This window comes from Echinococcus granulosus, assembly GCF_000524195.1.
Source record: "Echinococcus granulosus chromosome Unknown EG_S00069, whole genome shotgun sequence".
Lineage (NCBI taxonomy): Eukaryota > Metazoa > Platyhelminthes > Cestoda > Cyclophyllidea > Taeniidae > Echinococcus > Echinococcus granulosus.
In genome coordinates, this window is record NW_020170449.1 from 244569 (window position 1) to 262244 (window position 17676).

General features: G+C 44.1%; 2 protein-coding genes across 2 annotated transcripts in view; both read left to right on the top strand. All coding sequences in view use genetic code 11, as the record gives it.

Moving 5' to 3' along the window:
* The window catches only part of EGR_07085 (Guanine nucleotide-binding protein G(o) subunit alpha), a gene marked incomplete at both ends in the record, with an annotated part of 4371 nt that extends 3065 nt beyond the window's left edge, over positions 1 to 1306 (top strand). The window contains one exon of the mRNA XM_024496334.1: positions 1078 to 1306. Coding sequence (XP_024349261.1) covers positions 1078 to 1306 — 229 coding nt within the window. The remainder of the gene's footprint in view (positions 1 to 1077) is intronic.
* Positions 1307 to 7816: 6510 nt separating this feature from the next.
* Positions 7817 to 17676, top strand: part of EGR_07086 (Guanine nucleotide-binding protein G(o) subunit alpha) — a gene marked incomplete at both ends in the record, with an annotated part of 10845 nt that continues 985 nt past the window's right edge. The window contains 5 exons of the mRNA XM_024496335.1: positions 7817 to 7934; positions 8864 to 8906; positions 8979 to 9120; positions 12621 to 12784; positions 16520 to 16648. Coding sequence (XP_024349262.1) covers positions 7817 to 7934; positions 8864 to 8906; positions 8979 to 9120; positions 12621 to 12784; positions 16520 to 16648 — 596 coding nt within the window. The remainder of the gene's footprint in view (positions 7935 to 8863; positions 8907 to 8978; positions 9121 to 12620; positions 12785 to 16519; positions 16649 to 17676) is intronic.

Sequence of the window (17676 nt, forward strand, 5' to 3'; positions counted from 1 at the left end):
AATGTCACACATACGTGACGCCCCGACTTTCTCATATAATTCTGTCACGAAATCCTTGACGTGTACTCTGCTAGTTTGTGGTAGCTGATTGCACTGAATCGTGAATAGCGAACGGATTTGTTGAGTCTAAAGCGATAAAATAAATTTGGATTTTGGTCTACTGTGAAGTGATTGAAGTGATCAGTTCGTAAATGCAAGTGTTGTTATTATTATTAGGGCTATAAAACGTCTGGATTGTGACTGTCATTTGTCCCCTGAGGTTTTGACAGCGCGCGTGTTAAGCAGTTTTTGTAAAGAGAAGTAGCTGTTGGCCAAGTCTTCTTTTTTGCTTCGTGATACGCAGTGAATTCGTAGTTCTGTTGTACCTTAAAAATGGATTAAATTACTACTTCCGGAATGTTTGGTTTTTAAAAATCATTTATTTAAAGTTCAAGGCTCTCTGCATGAAGTAATCAGTACACACGTCCGGTTTTCCGTCGATTCAGTTTTATCACCTTCAAGATAACGAATAAAAATGATAAGCTGTCAGTTGATGCGGTGGACAGTTGTTAATGGATTTTAATATTCAACTTGGCTTTCCTTCGTTTCTACAAGTGAAACATAGTCTACTTTGAAAGAGTTTTGCATTACATAATCGCCAAATCACCTGTGTGGGCCGTGCTCTTCAATTGTCCATTTGAGCAGGAATTTCCACCCACACTTTTTTTTTGACGGCGCCTCATGAATGAGTGTTGAGCGGGCCCACCAAACATCTCCCTCCAATCTAACTACGCGTGGGCGTTGAGCCAATTCTCATGCGTGCATCCATGTTTAGCCGTTTTATTACAAATATTGCAACATGGGCCTAATTCATTGTCTCTATGACTCCAAATCGCAGTGGTTGGTCTCTTGAAAGGGCAGGCATTGTTCTGGAAACTTCTCGGTCTTGTCAGCACACTTAGTCAGCTACCGTGAATACCCGACCTCTAATGCAATTGGATATAGGTGAACCGGTCGAGGTCTTTCTTCTCCCTCCTTCTAGAGTTCTAGAGGTTTTGTTGCATAAAAAGTAGTTGTATTTAGTGGAAATGCTTCTAGCCCAGTCGTGCGACTAAGCGTGCTGTGTTTTGTGATCGTAGGCAAGCAGACCTACGAGGAGGCGGCAATCTACATCCAGGCCTCCTTTGAGGCTAAGAATCGGTCGCAGAACAAAGAGATCTACTGTCACCAGACCTGCGCCACCGATACCAACAATATTCAGTTCGTCTTTGACGCCGTCACCGACGTGATCATCGCCAACAACTTGAGGGGCTGTGGTCTCTACTAACTACCGGAGGAGGGTGACGAAGTAGGCCACGTTCACTTCCCTGGCGCTATCCCATCCTGCCCCCAAGACCTCAAATTTCTCCCCTCCTCAACGCTGCGCAGCTCTTGATAATGGCTTTGTGGTGTTGCCCATGCTAATTTAACTTTCTTTTTTCTTGATCTTCTATTCCTCCGTTCTGTGAAATGCCCTTTCCTTGCTCCCTTCCTCTGTCCACCCACTTACCCATGTGTGCTTGCACTCCGCGAAATCTACGTGTGCGTATCATATCCTTCCAACTCTATATCCTCTACTTCCCACCCGCTTTCTCTTCTCTTCCTTCTTTGAGTTCTTCTTCTCCAGCGTCTTCTTTTAATTTACAAGAGAATCGACGTCGCTGTCGATGGTGATCTTGAAGTGAGGAAGTTGGTGATACTTCTACTGGTGGTAAATATATCACTGTAAAGCGTATGCGCTGGCATCTTTTCCTTCTTCCCGATAAGGGAAATAGACCTTTTGTTTGTGTGTAGTGACTCCAGTCCTTCTTGGGATCAAATCATCCGCAAAGCACCTCGAGTAGAGCATGAGGATTTTGTGGCATCCTTCGACTCTTTGTGTAGTCCACTACCTTCAACTTTTTCATACTTTTGGGAAAGTGGCTTAAACTGAGCTTCTTCTTCCCGATGGTGTGTATTTTTTACCTACGTTTAGGGATTCCCAACGTTAGATCCATTTTCTCAACTTTCCTTAAGTAACTAACGCAAATGTGTCAACTAGTGCTCGTGGAGGCAGTCTTTTGTCACTTAAGTGAAGCACTCAAGATCTAGTTAAAACCTGACTGACTGCCATCCTTCAAAAAGTGACTCGTAATCTCTTGCTTTTGGTGAAATATTTTTGGTATGGTTTTCAACGACTCAACTACCAAATTCACCATGTAAAACGGAGAACAACCTATTGTGTGGAGACATGAAGCAGGTATGTCTTGCCTACGAAGCATCCATTCCATTGGCGGGACTCGAAACAGCGTGGACTCTCTACTGATTATCAAAGGAAAAGGAAAATTCTCTGGATAAATTTATTACGATGCAGTAAAGCGGTTTTGGTATTGTAGTATTAATTAATCGCCAATTATACTACAATGTGGTGTTTTAATGAGTTAGGTCGGTTGAAAAGTGAATAAATAAGCAGGCCGACCACGTGATCTTTCACAGCATTTTGACATTTCCCCTAGGGCATTTTTTGACTGAATATACCTGATGACGTATTTTGTGACAGCGGGTGGCTGAAAAAATCGTGACTATTCTATTTTTGACGATTCAGAATTTTTACCGCATGAATTTGCCCCACGTGATTGCAAGTAGCCCGATTAAAGGTTAAATTTTGTTGAAGGACATGGAGCTCCTCAAACGACTAGGGCTTCTCTGAAGACGAAAGAAGACAATACAGAAATTGAATATGTATTTCCGACACACAATAGGGCTTTGGACTACTGGCGTGGCCCATAGGCCAGCCCGCCCGGTGAAAGTACAATGGTGGGGATTCCAAGTGACTCCTTTACCAAAACCTAGAATTTAACAAACAATCGTTGTGTTACGTAGGCCCTTTCCTCTGTTAAGTGTCGTCCTTGGAGCTCCCCTTGGCCAACTGCCCGTGCCAGCCATCACAACGCAATCGGTGCTCTGAGGAAACACCCGAGATCCAACGGTGCCAGTCATCGAATTTCCTTACAATTGAGGCGGTACTTTACCGCCACGTCAATGATCGCTCTTGGCAATTAAATGGATTTCGGGGAACGGGGTATATGCTTGCTATCACGCATTTCTATCGCTAGACGTTCGAACACAGACCCAAAGGCAGAGGGACAGTGCTTCGGATCGTTCGTGGGGATAGGGTTTGGCGTCTATTCCTCCTCGCCACTTGTCTCGCTTCACTGCTGCCCATCCATATCTATGTGTTCCATCAAGCTGGTGGAGAAGTGGAGGAGGTGCCACGTGTTCACATTATTGATATCTGAATGCGGCAACGGTGGACAGCTCCTTAACGAACTATTCCAAACGGTTCATGGCCATTGCTAGTGTCGCTGTGGTTGCTAAAGGCTTTCCTACAGGCTATGAGAATGGAGTAGTTAACGAAGGTAGACGTCATTATCAGCCTTTCTGTTAGGGGTCGTCACTGATTCTCCCGTCCGCAGTATTTGCATCTCTTTCGCCCCCCTAATGTTTATCACCTAGCAGTAGAAATCAGGATAGTTGTGCTGTATGATTGAGTTCGCTTTCCATTGCCAACAATGTAGCCCCCGGGACTTCCCTGAAGACGAATGTTGCCATCACACTCGAGCAGAATATGTATTGTCGACGCACAAATGGGGCTTGGGGCAACCGGCGAGGCTTGGAGGCCAAACCGCTTGGCAAGGTGCAGTGGTGGAGCACCCAGGTGGCCCCTTATACCAAAACCGCAAGTAAAACAAACAAACAACTTATTACGTGTTTTCAATAGTCACACTCCCACGCGTCACTTTTCAGTGTTTCAATCCAAATGCGCTGCAGTGATTCAACGACCGATGCCATGTTCAGCTTTTCCACATCTTAATCATGATTGTCAGGATAGTTTGAAAACAGCCACAAGTTTAAACACGCATTGTAAATGGTAGCAAGAACGCATTGCCGTACTGACTAGAGAAATTAAGGCTGAAGAGATCAAAATATCCCAGAATTTTTCCAAAACCTTTTATAATGTATGCTTAAGTTTATCCGCGGTTATTGTGAATTGGTGGTGAACCTCCCTGCAAGATACTGAGCGACTTTAGCGTAAAGAATTCTTTATATAATGAAATGCTCAAGTGACCAATCGGTTGACCAGAGTTAAAGAAAGTGGTCAAATTGTCAGAAGATGATACGACGTTGTTGTACTTGAAATAGGCGCCATTCAGTTCCTCCTTAATTTGCACTTCAAATTGCAGTAACTTTGTGCCACCAAAGAAAAAGTTCAACGCACCTCCAGGTTTTTTATCCGCTCCGCGACCACGCTGACCATAAAGCAATGCATCTTTTTCTGAGGTGAAAATCCCTGGTGGGATTTTGCGCCAAAATGTACTTTCAATGAAGTGCCTTTTTTAGGGTGTTTGGGAGAGCTGTGTGACCTTTCTGCCCATCTCCGAGGACTTCGACGTTTTTGCATGCTTCTAATTAGTTTTGTTGGCAAGAAGTGAATAAGTGCAAATTTTGACGCTTATTTCAGTTGGCAGAACCTTGTCCCTTCTAGGAGTATGAACCACTTTGTAGGGTTTTCTTAAGCTCTTGTGATTAATTTCCCTGTCTTTTTGCTATTTTATTACGAACCTGCCCCCAGACTCGTGTCTTACTGCTCTGTAAAGAAGACTTAATCAAATGGTGGCAAATGTTAGCGAACCAATTCGATGGTTGGGTATGATGCCAAGGCTTCCGTTGTGGAATACCGGATCTTCAACCCGAAGTGTTGAACGAATAGAGGGCATTTGCACAAAGCACATTTCTTATATCGAATGTAAAGAAAGCGAGAATTAAAGACCTGATACCTATCCACGCCGCGAGGAGTGGAGAGAAACTTAAGGAGCCGAACGTAGTTCTTAGATGCATCCCATTAAACAATCTTCCCTGTTTACCCGATTCTGCCTACCATCAAACGGTGTCCAGCTTTTGACACTACTCGCCAAGTGAGTTCCTTCGACTGGCAGAATCCAGGATGTGCGCCTCACTCATTGAAGTAAGGAACCTCCTCACCGCAACACAAGTCCATTTTGCCTTCAGTCCTATCTTGCAGATGAATTTGCTCCACTTGAAGACCTGTGATGACCGTATCAGGAGAATTATCGCGCGTAGCCATACGGGCAGTGCCCTGACCATGACGGAGGTCATGAATTAACATAACATCTCCCTGAGTTGTACATGTTACTGCGTTAACTTTCTTCTTATCTCTTGGTCCCTTCTGCACTCTGGTGCCTTTGGCTTCTGCTGTTGGCCTCTCAGCCCTTCTATCTATTTACGCAGTGACCTCGGACCTGTATGCACATCCACCTTAACGGATTCTACGTGAACTGGCCTTCTTAATGTCAACGGTTGCTTTGATGGAAAAGCTAGGGCGGAAATACGCGTTCAGTCTTCCAAGTTCTAGATTCCTAGGAGTAGATCTACTTACAACCCCTTTCTTTTTATAAAGGATTTTCCGGTTGTTTTTTTGCCCCACGAATATGATTTGTGAGCTACTAAGTGTTTGGTCGGGTGCAATTTCCAGATGGGAAGATGCTGTAGCTAGTTTTTCACGTGATGGTCTCAACCAACCCCTCTATTCACCCTTCTGATCCTTTGATGCCATTTAACCTTCTACCTGGATTAGTTGCGGCTTCTCTTATTATGTAGAGGCTAGAAATCTTCTAATTTTGTAAGCTATTTTGTCTATTAGAATAAAATGGAAATAATCAAAGAACTCAAATCATTACTGATTGGTTACAAGAAATAAGCCTCCTCATTTAATTTTCTTTCCTAAACTCCCCGCTGTCTCAGAATTCCATACTAAGCGCAGCTCTTCACATATCGTTTTCGTTTTGTCGCTAACTAATTCAAATTACTAAAGCAATGTACTAATGTACTATTATATCATCCTGAGACTTCCCTAAGGATGAAGGAGTACACAGTACTCGGGCAGAATGTGTACTGTCGCCATACAGAAGAGATTGAGGCCCCTGGCAGGGTCGGAGAGACAGACCAACTGGTGGAGCCCTTAAGTGTCGCGTTACCAAAACCGAGGGATAAATAAACATCCAATGTATAACACCATAATTCAGGGCTTGATAAGTAGTCCATTTATCCGTAGCGTAACTGACCGCTTTATGGAAGGCTGAATGATATCGCGCGTGTCAAACCGAGCCACTGCCAAAAGGACACTTTGGCTACCCCCTGTAACATCACGGTAGAACAGCAAGGTCATAGGCCAGGATTGTACGTGGCATGATTAAGACCAAATGCGACGAACGGCCAACAATTGGAGGAGCCCTAAGATACGCTGACTCCCTATATTTTAGTAGGTTGAGAGAGTTATTACACAGGAAACGGGTGGGACAGTAACTCCACAGAAAGGGATGGAACCACCATGAGGTTGCTCGAAGTCTTCTCCCTTGATCTGTAGACAAATTTCTCCTTGTATGCTTGCTGCATTACAATCTAATTTAATTTTCTCTGAAATGCGTCTAATTAAAAGGCAGGGTCTTGCAATTCCCCTAATGTATCCTCCCGGTAACCGTACGATCCTTCAGAATACCCTTAACTTCACTTCTCCCATGGCCATAAAACCCTGTTCTCTTTAATAGAGTGTCAATTATGCATAAGCTAACTTACCATTTATCGCCTCCTGCCTCCCTTCTAAACCACCTCTAGGAATATGGCTATTCAAAGGCAAATCGCTGCAGCAACATGCCAAGCTAAATGGCCATGCTAATGGCGAAGGCGCATTATACAGCCGTCACCTGGGTCCATTTATGACCCAATATCCCAGCAGCTACAATCTTGCAGTCATGCCCCATTCTCAGTCCCACACACGCTGGCCACGCCATGCACGCGTCCATCAACACTTGACAGCCCTCTCATTCGCCCGTAGGTGACACGCGCTCGCGCGCGCGAGTCAAACGCACCGCCATCGATTGACGCTAGTGCGGCATCTCCGCCCCTGGGCGGGAATGGGTCGGGCATTGCTGCTCAGGCCTGGCTAAGAATGCTGCGTGGACATTGCTACTAGAATAAACACATCCCCAATTCAAGATCACTCCTGAGCGATGAAAATTTCCTCCGTAACGTCGCACTAAAACGACTAACTGTGCACCAGTCAGGAGTCTGAGAGCTCCTCCGAACCATCCTAGGTTAAGCTATTCTGGTTGTTATTCTAAAGTCAGCTGCAATATCTACAATTTCAACTGTATACCACCTCAAGGCCAAATTAGGTGCATTTTGCTGAGTCACAAAGGAACCAGAAGCACATGCTCCCATCATTTCCTCATTTGGAAGATGAATGACATCCTGAACACTTCTAATCCAAGTTCAATGAAATTAAAAAATACCTCTACGAACAACCAAGGACAGAAGCCATCGCCACGGTGACGTCTACCCGGGCACAGGCCAAACTGCGATTCTCCCAACTCACCCCTTCAGCCTCCACAGAGTGCTCTCCTCTTCAATTGGTTGCCTACTTCAAAATGATTTTTCCCGCGCAAACGTCTTTCACCAATGAGAATTCGGAAGCCGTTGGGTGTGTGCGTCAAGACGTGCCTGTCCGTACCACTCACTGCTGTATCCCATGCGTAGGTGTTGACCAATGAGTGTGGCGACAAGTCCCAAGGACAACCAATCACGCGGCGACCTGATGGCCTGGCCTTATGGGACACGCCGGTTTGGCTGGCGTTCGCATACACCCATAGCTCAGCCCTCCCTCTTCCTCCTCTCCAGCTTGCCTGTTTGCCGACCATTTCGTGTGCGCCAGGCTTTTCAATTACCTTTTCTAACCGCCTAAATGGGTTGCCTTTTGTCGAAGGAAGACCGTGAGGCTCTAGAACAGAGCCGGAATATCGATAAGAAGCTCAAGGAGGATGGGATACAAGCTGCTAAGGATGTTAAATTGCTCCTCTTGGGTGCGTTCTGTGCTCCCAAATTACCACTTTTTGCACAAACTAGCCTACTTTTTGGGTGATTGCTTAAAATTATGTGAATGATTCTAGTTATCAATCGGATTTTGTTTTTTTTTTCAAATATTCTCATTAATAGTGCACCAATTTTACCCCTCGTCCATATTTCCTAGTGGCTGTAGTGTATCCAGGGTTAGGTGGATATCTAACCCACCTTTTTGTCATTTCATGCATTACTTCTGATAATTTCCCGCCAAAAACACCTGCTTCTGGTAAAAATGATAGTTTACTTAAACTTATTGCCGCGGTCGAGGCGTTTTCTTTCTTGACGTTAGATCAAAGTGATCAGTTTGTCTTACAATGGAGTTTGTTTTTTTTCCGGATGTTTTGCTCTTTAATGTGCAAGTGCCCCTTAGTCATTAATCAAAGCTTCACCAAAACGTTTGAAGTAACAGTGTTGGTAGTCACGGCACGACCTGGGCTCTGTCCGCCGGTTTCACTTAATTCTTTAATGCCTAAGCTTAACCATCAGGTATGCGCGACTACGAGGAGACTTAACACTCAACGTAATGTAGCAGCCCCCGCTTTGTAGGGTGGAAGGGTCTTTACAATTCCGTCACTCTATGCTCTATCCTACCCTTCTACTCGCCTCTTCATGAATTTTGTGCCCTTTTTGTGCCTTCTGTGGTTCCCTCACTATTTCTGCTGTCCTCAGTAAATGCATTTGGTTATTGCCTTCCCCCCCAGAGTTGGCGCCCACAATCCTCCCGGTGCCTGTTCTTGTGTTCTGCAAATAGTTTAACGAGGATGTGTCCTTGGCATTTAAAATTACTATTTAAAGAGAAACGAGCTAAAAATAGCATTTTAAAATACCAAATCCATGGCATGACGTTGTAATACAACCCTCTTAAGTTGATAATCGGTCTGCCTTTTAGGTGCGGGTGAGTCGGGGAAAAGCACGATCGTCAAACAAATGAGGTGAGCTATAACTGACGTTTTTTATTTATTTTCCATTTGGGTTCTTATTCTTTCTCTTTTCATCTGCTTTAGAATTATTCATGAGGGTGGCTTCACACCGGAGGACAACAAGCAGTTTAAACCTGTGGTGTACAGCAACACTATCCAATCAATTGCCGCCATTCTGCGTGCCATGAACACTCTGGGCATTCCCTACGGTAATTCTAGGCAATGTGTAAGTTTTGCTTTCATGGTGTGACCGCTAAACTAAGGTTATTTGGTTTCCACAACCTTCTGCGTCTTTTGGGTAGCTAGTGCAAGTCAATTTTTTCTGAGCGTGGTAGATTCTTATTAGTAGTAGTGAAAGTAAAGACGTTATTGTCCGCTACCCTTGGGGTAATGGAGCGGCAGTTGCGATGTTGTTGTCAGTCCGTTTTGATTCACTTCTTACTGCAATGTCGCTGCCATCGGCTCCTTCTAGTGCTGCCTAACAATCATCTTCGGGCCTCCACCATTAGCTTTTACAGCACCAACTCCCCACTCACCACCGCCCTTCTCCCCTCCCTCCTCGTCATCATCATTATAAGCGGACTCATTTGATTTGTGCGGTACCTGTGCTCGTGTACGCCAAGGTTGATGGATTAAAGAATGAATAGGGATGGGGGTTTGACAGTATTGCTCTTATCCCTACCATCCATCGGCCGGGATTATGCTCCCACCTCAGTAAACCCAGAACTCATTCGTTTACTAGCTCTTATTTCCTCGCAGGAAGCTACGTTGCAGCACACAACCCAAAAGTCGACGGATGGGTGGGGACGTAGCTACCCTACATGGCGTCCGGTGTAGTGCTTACAAATTTTGCGTTTCACTGAAGTGCAACATGTGGTTTAATTGCATTAGAATAGTTGGGAGTTGATCAAATGTGTCATATTTAGCTGGTGGAAGCTCATGGTCTCTGATACCACCGGACGTGAAGGATTGGCCGATTTCTCATAATCCTTTGCGGTTTTTGGAATCGTAAGCTGCAAAATTCGAATAAATCTCAAGTTTTTTCCTTGGAAATCTTCGAATCATTGAAGCATTTCATATTTGCCAGTTGAAGTCAGTTACCAAATCCTCATGCCTCTTTTCGGATTTGTTCTTACTTTTTCCATAAAGTGGAAGTGGATAGTCAACGTATTTTATTATTGTGGGATGTTGGAAACTGTTTCCAGCCCCCTTGATTTGGACCCTCTAGGAAATAGCGTTAAGGACTTTTGTTGATGGGGTTGCCAACGTATGTGTCTGGTGTCATCGGCTCTCGGATCTGAATGAGTTGGGGCTGTACAAAGAATTTAATTAGTTCCTAAAGAGGAGATGTAGAGACATTAATCTGTTATTGTTATGGAACAACTGAACGAATGAATTGGGTTGCCTTTTCAGGTGTAGTACCAGTGGGTGGCGTAGTTTACCTACTGTATGTACCCACTTTGCAGGAATTTCTACCACAACGCTTTTGTTGCTGCTTCGACAACGCTCGGCTCTATCACTATGCAATTGTAACAACTCCCCTCCCCTTCTAAGCAGAAGTCAGACTTTTCAGGGGCGATTATCTAGCGTCTACAAAAACCTCTTACAACTCCCAGCTAAACGACTTGTGTGGCTCTTGCCTGATCTGACTCCATGCGGTTTATAGAAAGAGGTCTTACTGACTTGTCCACAGCAGTTATATAAAAAATGCGACTGTGTCAAACTGTAGAAAGATGCCATTCTTCTTTTTTTCGAGAAAATGGGGCCTCTTCATTCCCTCTGACCCAAGTTTGAAGGTAATTCACTCATCATTGGAGCCACTTCCCTTTCAAGCAGCATGCCTAGGTGTTTCTTCTTCACACGAACATTACTGGTTCTCCTTTTGTTTGTTTTTCATCGGGAAAAGACATTGTGCACAACGGTGAATGATGGCTTCTTACGGTATTCTTAACGTACAGATCTGCCAAGCAGCACCCCGCCTTTTTGTATGCCCTTTTCAGCTGGCACATCCTTGGCTGTGTGGCGCTGGTCAGTGAAAAAGGGCTCTCGGGGTTGTGCTAAACCTCTCCCAATGGTAACGGCTGTTAGCTCGCAAATTGGCCTGAGGACTGCTTATTTTAACTGACACGTCCACTGCCAAAGCGTCAGTTGAAATTCAGCCACCCTAGTCCGGCTGTTTTACTGTTCTACTATGACACCGATTCAGGAATCAAAACAAGCGTAACAGCCCTTTTAAAATCAAGAACATTTTGCATCCTTTTGAATGTTTCAAGCCCCACCAATATGCTTGGGACGTCAATTTGTTGTAAAGTGATACAGAACATGTCAAACATTTGTGACCTCAGGGCTCAGGGAAACCGTGTCGTTATATATGTGCGGCGCTGTCAGTGAACTTTTTAATGAGAGTTTACCGTGGCCAGGAATATGTCCAACAAAGAGGTTTTTGCCGTACTCTAAATATCGGGAAACGGGAAATAGCTTATAATGCTTTCGAGTAGGTTAACACCATTGAAATAGTAACGACAGTTAAACCTCGTGGCTGTCAACTCAAGGATAGTTTGAGATGGGTTTATCTGCATTTAGGACTTTATTCATTTACTCTGATCCCAAGCCAAGTCTTCCACGGAGCTGGATAGTTTTCAGTGTTAAAATCACCGTCAGTCATGCTCTGTGCTCGCTAAACACTTTATGTGTAGATTTAGTGAATTACCCAAACTTCATTGTTGAAATGGCGGGGCTTGAGTTGGCAAATAACGGGAATTTTTTGTACATTTCGGCGTTCTTTTGCTAAATTAATACATTAGAAGGCAGGTGATCACAGGCCGAGGTGTGTCCCCGAAGTACCAGTACTGCACTTTCACAGTAATCAAAAGACCAGAAGTATTCCAAGTGGGGTGATATAGAGATTGCGAATTTTGGGACCATTTTATTTCTTATAATTTTATTTTATGAGAGTACTCTTATGTACATTTGAAGGTGTATTAAATGGTGTTGGAAGTTTAATGTCCCAGCAAATAGACTCGTCAAATTCGCTGACTTTGGATTTCATTGTTCTGATTTTCCGATTTTTAATGTTTTTTTTTTTGTAGATTTAACGGTAGGTCATGTTGCAGTTATTTGTTTCCGTATGTTCATGATTGAATGCTCTGGAGCCCTGGTTCTGATTGGATCAAAATATCTGAACTTCTTCGAGAGGCTAAAGGACGACGATTTACCCGTCTGTGCAAGGGTGGGGGTTCAGTGATGCACATCGTGCTAGATAGAAGCAATTACCTCAGCTGCGTGATGTTACTTAAAACTAAAATAGCAGCAAATGGTTAGTGAAGGAAATGGAACATATTTTGTAATTTGTAGAATAAGGAAACCCTTTATTGAGGGCTAAGCTTCATGCACTTACGGTCCTTAAATAGAGGTGGAAATATCATATTCCTTGAAGAAAGCCGGTACTTAACACTTTGTCAGTCAGGCTGTGTCGTTATGTGGATAACAGCAGTACTGGCACCACTTGACTCCTTTGTTCAAGTAGTAAGTTCGTCTGTTCACTGTTGTAGTTTACTACTTCAGTTGGTCTCTGGTTCAATTTAGGTTCTGCTGCTTTTATATTTCTTCTATAGTTTTGAGGTAGAAGGGTGGAGCGCCATCAAACATGGATGACAGAGCCAACCACATGATAATGCTTGGTGCTAAAGCACCGAGGAGATTAAGTTTAATCTTTTGCTCCTTTAGACGGAGGACGCACGCGTTGTGAACGAGGTTATCCAATCAATGCACGACACGGAGCCCTTCTCCGACGAGCTGTTGCAGGCCATGAAACGTCTCTGGGCCGACCCCGGCGTCCAGCAGTGCTTTCAGCGCTCCAATGAGTATCAACTCAACGACTCGGCCAAGTAGTAAGTCAATATCCCTCGCTCCACTTCACTTTTTAAATTAGATTTTAATGGAGTTAATCCTATCTGGATGGTGTTATTCGGGGGCTGAATCTATCGCATACAATTGGGGCGATAAACATCGAACGTGACTTTGTTCTGTTTTGAGCGTCGTTCTTAGTAACCCCATTTGTGACATTACAAAGGTATTTTGGTGCTTTAAAACCAGCAGATAGGAAGTAACGAAGACAGTGTGATAAAGGTTGTACCACAGCAGGATGCCGATGGGATTAATTCATTGTGACGTCTTTCAGGCTAATCTTAAGGCAACATTTTGAAAGTCGTGCTAGTTCCACTTTGCCGCCGCCGGATTATCTCTAAGGGCGTTGCACGACGTACTAGTCAGGAAATAGGGTTGGTACTGCTAACCTAGTGTTTTCGGTACCATGGACGAACTTCCGGGTCATGGAAGACTTTACAAGTCCATGTAAGGCTACGATTTACCCGACGGCAAAAGCATTGGACCTGGTGCAGTGATGTATCTGTGAGCATCTTTCCCTTACACATCTCTTATTTTCACCCATTTCTTACTGGTCGCAATTCCGTGTGAGATATTGTTCAACACTTGAATGTCAGTGCTGCATCCCATAATTCACCCATTACGAAATGCCTTGAGGAGCCTTTCTGTGGAAGATATATCCGAAATCCGGTGGGAGCTTCATGGAAAGAATAAAAACCATATAAGTTTCAGTTTCTGCGCCATTGTAAAATTGCGCATTTTTCTGGAAAAGTTTTCAGATGTATCAAGAATTCACGACTACTATTGGTATCTTCCGGAGGATCACAGCCTATTTTTGCACATTCCTGTAAGGATTGTGTTTTTTGCATTGACTATACCACGTGTGCCGGCAAGTGTGTCCAAGGCCTAAAGTGTGTGGGCAGGGTAAGTGGGCAGTCAAACATGCGATAAAAGTGGTGTTTTTTCCACACATGCGCGAATCCACTGTTCCTCTCCACTTTCTCCCCCTGTCTGCTGTGAGTCTAGAGATTGGGTTCTTGTTTCCCTTTTTTGTCATGGCAATGGTCGACTTTCTTCAACGCATGCGTGCATTCAAGTGTGCTTAACTGCGTGCTGTGTGACTGCGCTTCTTGTGTTTATTGGTGTCAGTGCCGTAGAATGTGGGACTTTTTGTGCAGAAAACAATCACCGCTTTAGAAACGCAATACTCATTGCTAAGAAGGAGAAAAGGTGTTGTGATTTCGTACGATTAGGGGTAAGTTCATGAAGCAGTAACAAAATAATTACCACAAGAATACATTGTTCCTTGGCCTTTACTACGGCATTTCGCAATGTCAACGCTTAATTTTGTCGGTCACTTCGGAGGATCTCGGTAGATGGGGGCGGTTATTTGCAGTGCAAGAAATTCCACACTCTGTAAGGTCTTGTGTAAGTAAATCAAATTTTAAAAGGTTAGACGAGGCGGCATGAAGGATAATTTTAACTCACACCGGTTTTCCGATTAAATTTACCAAGGAGCGCCTCGCTGGGGGTTGTAAAATAGCTGAATTCGCTTTTAAGGGACCTTCATCGATGTGGACTACGACATTTCTAATTGAAGGTCTCACCAAGTCCTTGGTGTTGTGGACGTATTTGTTGGCATCCCACACAACAACGATGGTTTCGCGACCGCTGAACGTTTTTCACGTCTCAGGTTTGGATTGTGTAGGCTACGTTGGAAGACACCAAAGTTGCGGTCCAGTACACAAGTTCCCGCCTTATCAACGCCCGATTCAGGCTTTGTTAACAATCTCTAAAGCTATTGTGAGATAATAACATGACCTTTGTTGCTCATCGTTCTAAGATTTGTAAAGGTTGTGGCTAATTCGCTCGGCAAATTTGACATTGTCAGCGACCACTAGTTCACCTCAACTGCCTGCTTTATTCAAACTTGATCTTATTGACGAATCGTGTCGGGTGGAGAGACCATTTGGAGTTCGGGTAAATGCTCTCGATGTCATTATCAAGCAGCTACGCTTAAGCCAGTCAATTCACTGATCTCTTTGAAATGCTTGAAGCTGTTAAATCTCGGATGTGGATTTCTCATGTTTATACATAAAAGACCAGTGGTTGAGATTGTTTGAGCACCTGTAATTAACCCCTCGCGTTGTCAACGTGTCCAGGCACGAAATTGTGTGCTTTGACTACGTTTTGAATACCGCTGGACATCATTTGCTAGTCCACAGCTGTGGCGGCGTGAATAGGGGGTAGGAGAAAGTAACTCAGGTGGTTTTTTTCTACCAAAAGGTAATGAAGTTGGTGATGCAGTTGCTACTGGAAATTGGGAAAAAAAGCAACGAAATTCCATTCTACGAACCACACAGAGTCAATGTTTATCACACGAGAGCTGCACATATTGTTTGGCTGTGATTTGTGAAATGGGGCCGTTTTTGTGGGCCGTAGATAATCGTCCCTTGAAAAAGTCTGACCTTTGCTTAGTAGAAGAAAGAGGAGGAAAATCGTTACAATTAAAGAGAGTTAGAGCTAGGAGTTGTCGAAGTAGCAACAAAGGTGTTGTGGCAGAAATAGATTCCTACAAATTGACTGACTGCCCTTTTAAATCCTCTCTAGTTATAACGCTTTGAGTAGCAGACATCAGTGGGTCCTCAGAATAGTAGCCATGGCTATTTTTAACTGTCTCAGTAACAATTGTCCGCTGGGTGGAGGTAGGGAAAGCTAATAGCCAAATTTAAGTATGTCAGTCGTAAAGTGTTACTTTTGGGTTGCACGTGGCTGTATGAACACATGAAACCTCTCTCAATCAATTTTAAATTCAGTCCTTAATAGCATTCTTCAATGGCGACAGGACCTCGATGAGTATGCTCATTTGATTTGACAACTTCAAGGCCTGATCAAGTTGGATTAAATCGTATTCGCCGATTGTAGTTTCGGGAGATGCCTATCCTGAACCGGGAAGAAAAATGGTGCCACATTATGTAGCTACCTCTTTCTCTATCCACCCATTCATCCATTTGGATTTTTATACAGAGGCAGTTTTTAATGTACCAATATGGACTGCGGAACGGATAAATACTGTTTGGCAGGACAGAAGCATAACCCCGGGCAGGGATGGTGATAATTGCAGCGGCACCAGCAGCAGTCCGAGTCCTAATGTTCATTTATTCCTCCGCCCATCTCCACATGCACGAAAGCATGGGCACGAGCATACTACAGGCCGAATTATGTAAAAAGGGATTACTTGGATGAGGGGGCGGAGAAGGAGGAGAGGAGTGTGAGGGGTGGGTGGGTGATGGCTTAGCCTTTAGGCGTGCTAATGGTGCAGGCCCTAGGCTTACGCTTGGGCGGTGTGGGGAGGGGCTGGTAGTAGCAGCAGCAGCAGATTTAACGCATCTGTCCTTGAAAGTAAAAAGCTAGAATCTACTCAAATCTTGCCCCTCATGTATCGTCAAATCTAGTTATCCATCAAGGCCTATCATCAAGGTAATGGGGAGCATTGTCTTAATTTATTGCTAAGAAAGTGGCCAGAACTTTTGCTAGGCATGGTGCAATGAATTATTCAGAAGGATTCCAGACAAAAGGGAATAAATCTCAAATTCATTATATGGCATGTCCGAGTGCTGTTCGTTCATCGACTCCACCCACGCGCACGCCCGCAGGCTCGATGGCCGTGGGCGCTAGTAATCCTGAAACAGATTGGGCAGGGTGCGAGGTGACGTTTTTTCGTTTTCCTTTGCTTTCAGTTTCTTGGAGGACCTAGACCGTCTAGGCGCAAAGGACTATCAGCCCTCTGAGCAGGATATCCTTCGTACACGAGTCAAGACCACCGGCATCGTTGAGGTGCACTTCCAATTTAAGAACATGAACTTCAAGTGAGTAATTTTGCCCTCCTTTCGTGTCTTTTCACCTATCACAATTTGTCCTTCAGAACCCTATAAGAACAGCTGACCTCAACCTTGGATGCCTCCAGCATATAGCCAATCCACACTTTGTTTTCCTACCTTTTTCTCTGAGGGGCTCTGATTACGTCAAATGTTCGCAGTGGAATAAATTCTCCAGCTCAAGCGGTTGGAACTACGCATTTGATTAAGGCATTGACGCAACTGGGTTACCTGAGTTGAAACCAAAGCGTGGTGGATAATGAAATGCTGGAGGTAGCTGTAATGGAAAGGAAGCAGTTAGAGGTTAAGCAGCATTTAAGGGACCCAGTTGTTTTGTTTTCTCTCGTAATTTAAGCAGGCGTATTTCAAAGGAGAAGTTGGCCATCTCCAGAAACTTGCCATCATTTTCTATCACGGCATAGGGAGTTAATGGTCGAAATTGGGATTTCTCCGACGGTCTATTTTACATTCCACTCACAAGTTTGTGCGACAGGAGCTCACTATGACCATTCAAAGGAAGTAGTGAGGGGAAAGCTAGCTGATTAACTGGTAGGCACTTTTTCCACTGGAAAAAGATGAGGTATGGACACTTGAAGTAAATCTTTATTAATCCCATTTTGTGATTGCCATTTTCGGGGCACCCCCAGTAACTACTTACAGTTTCCGGTTTTCACATCGTTTTTTTCACCCACTTTAATTGTTTGCACTGAGTCTTGAGAGTGAGATTGGCATTTCACCAAAAGACAACTTGGTTTCGACGATTCTCTTGTTGTGATTCACAAAAAAGATGCTTTTCTTCCTTGGCATATCGAGGAATAGCGGAATTGAAATTGTTGCCCCTTTGGAGTAAATCTGCCGATGCTACCAAAGTTACCCCTTGAAGACGTCATCAAGGAAACGAAACAGAGTTTCGTGCTGTCACCGGAGGGACTAAGTCCCGGGAGATTGAAAGGATCAAATCCATTTCGCAACAAATAAATGAGACGAATGTGGTTTGGTAGAATTTTTGTCCCGCTCTC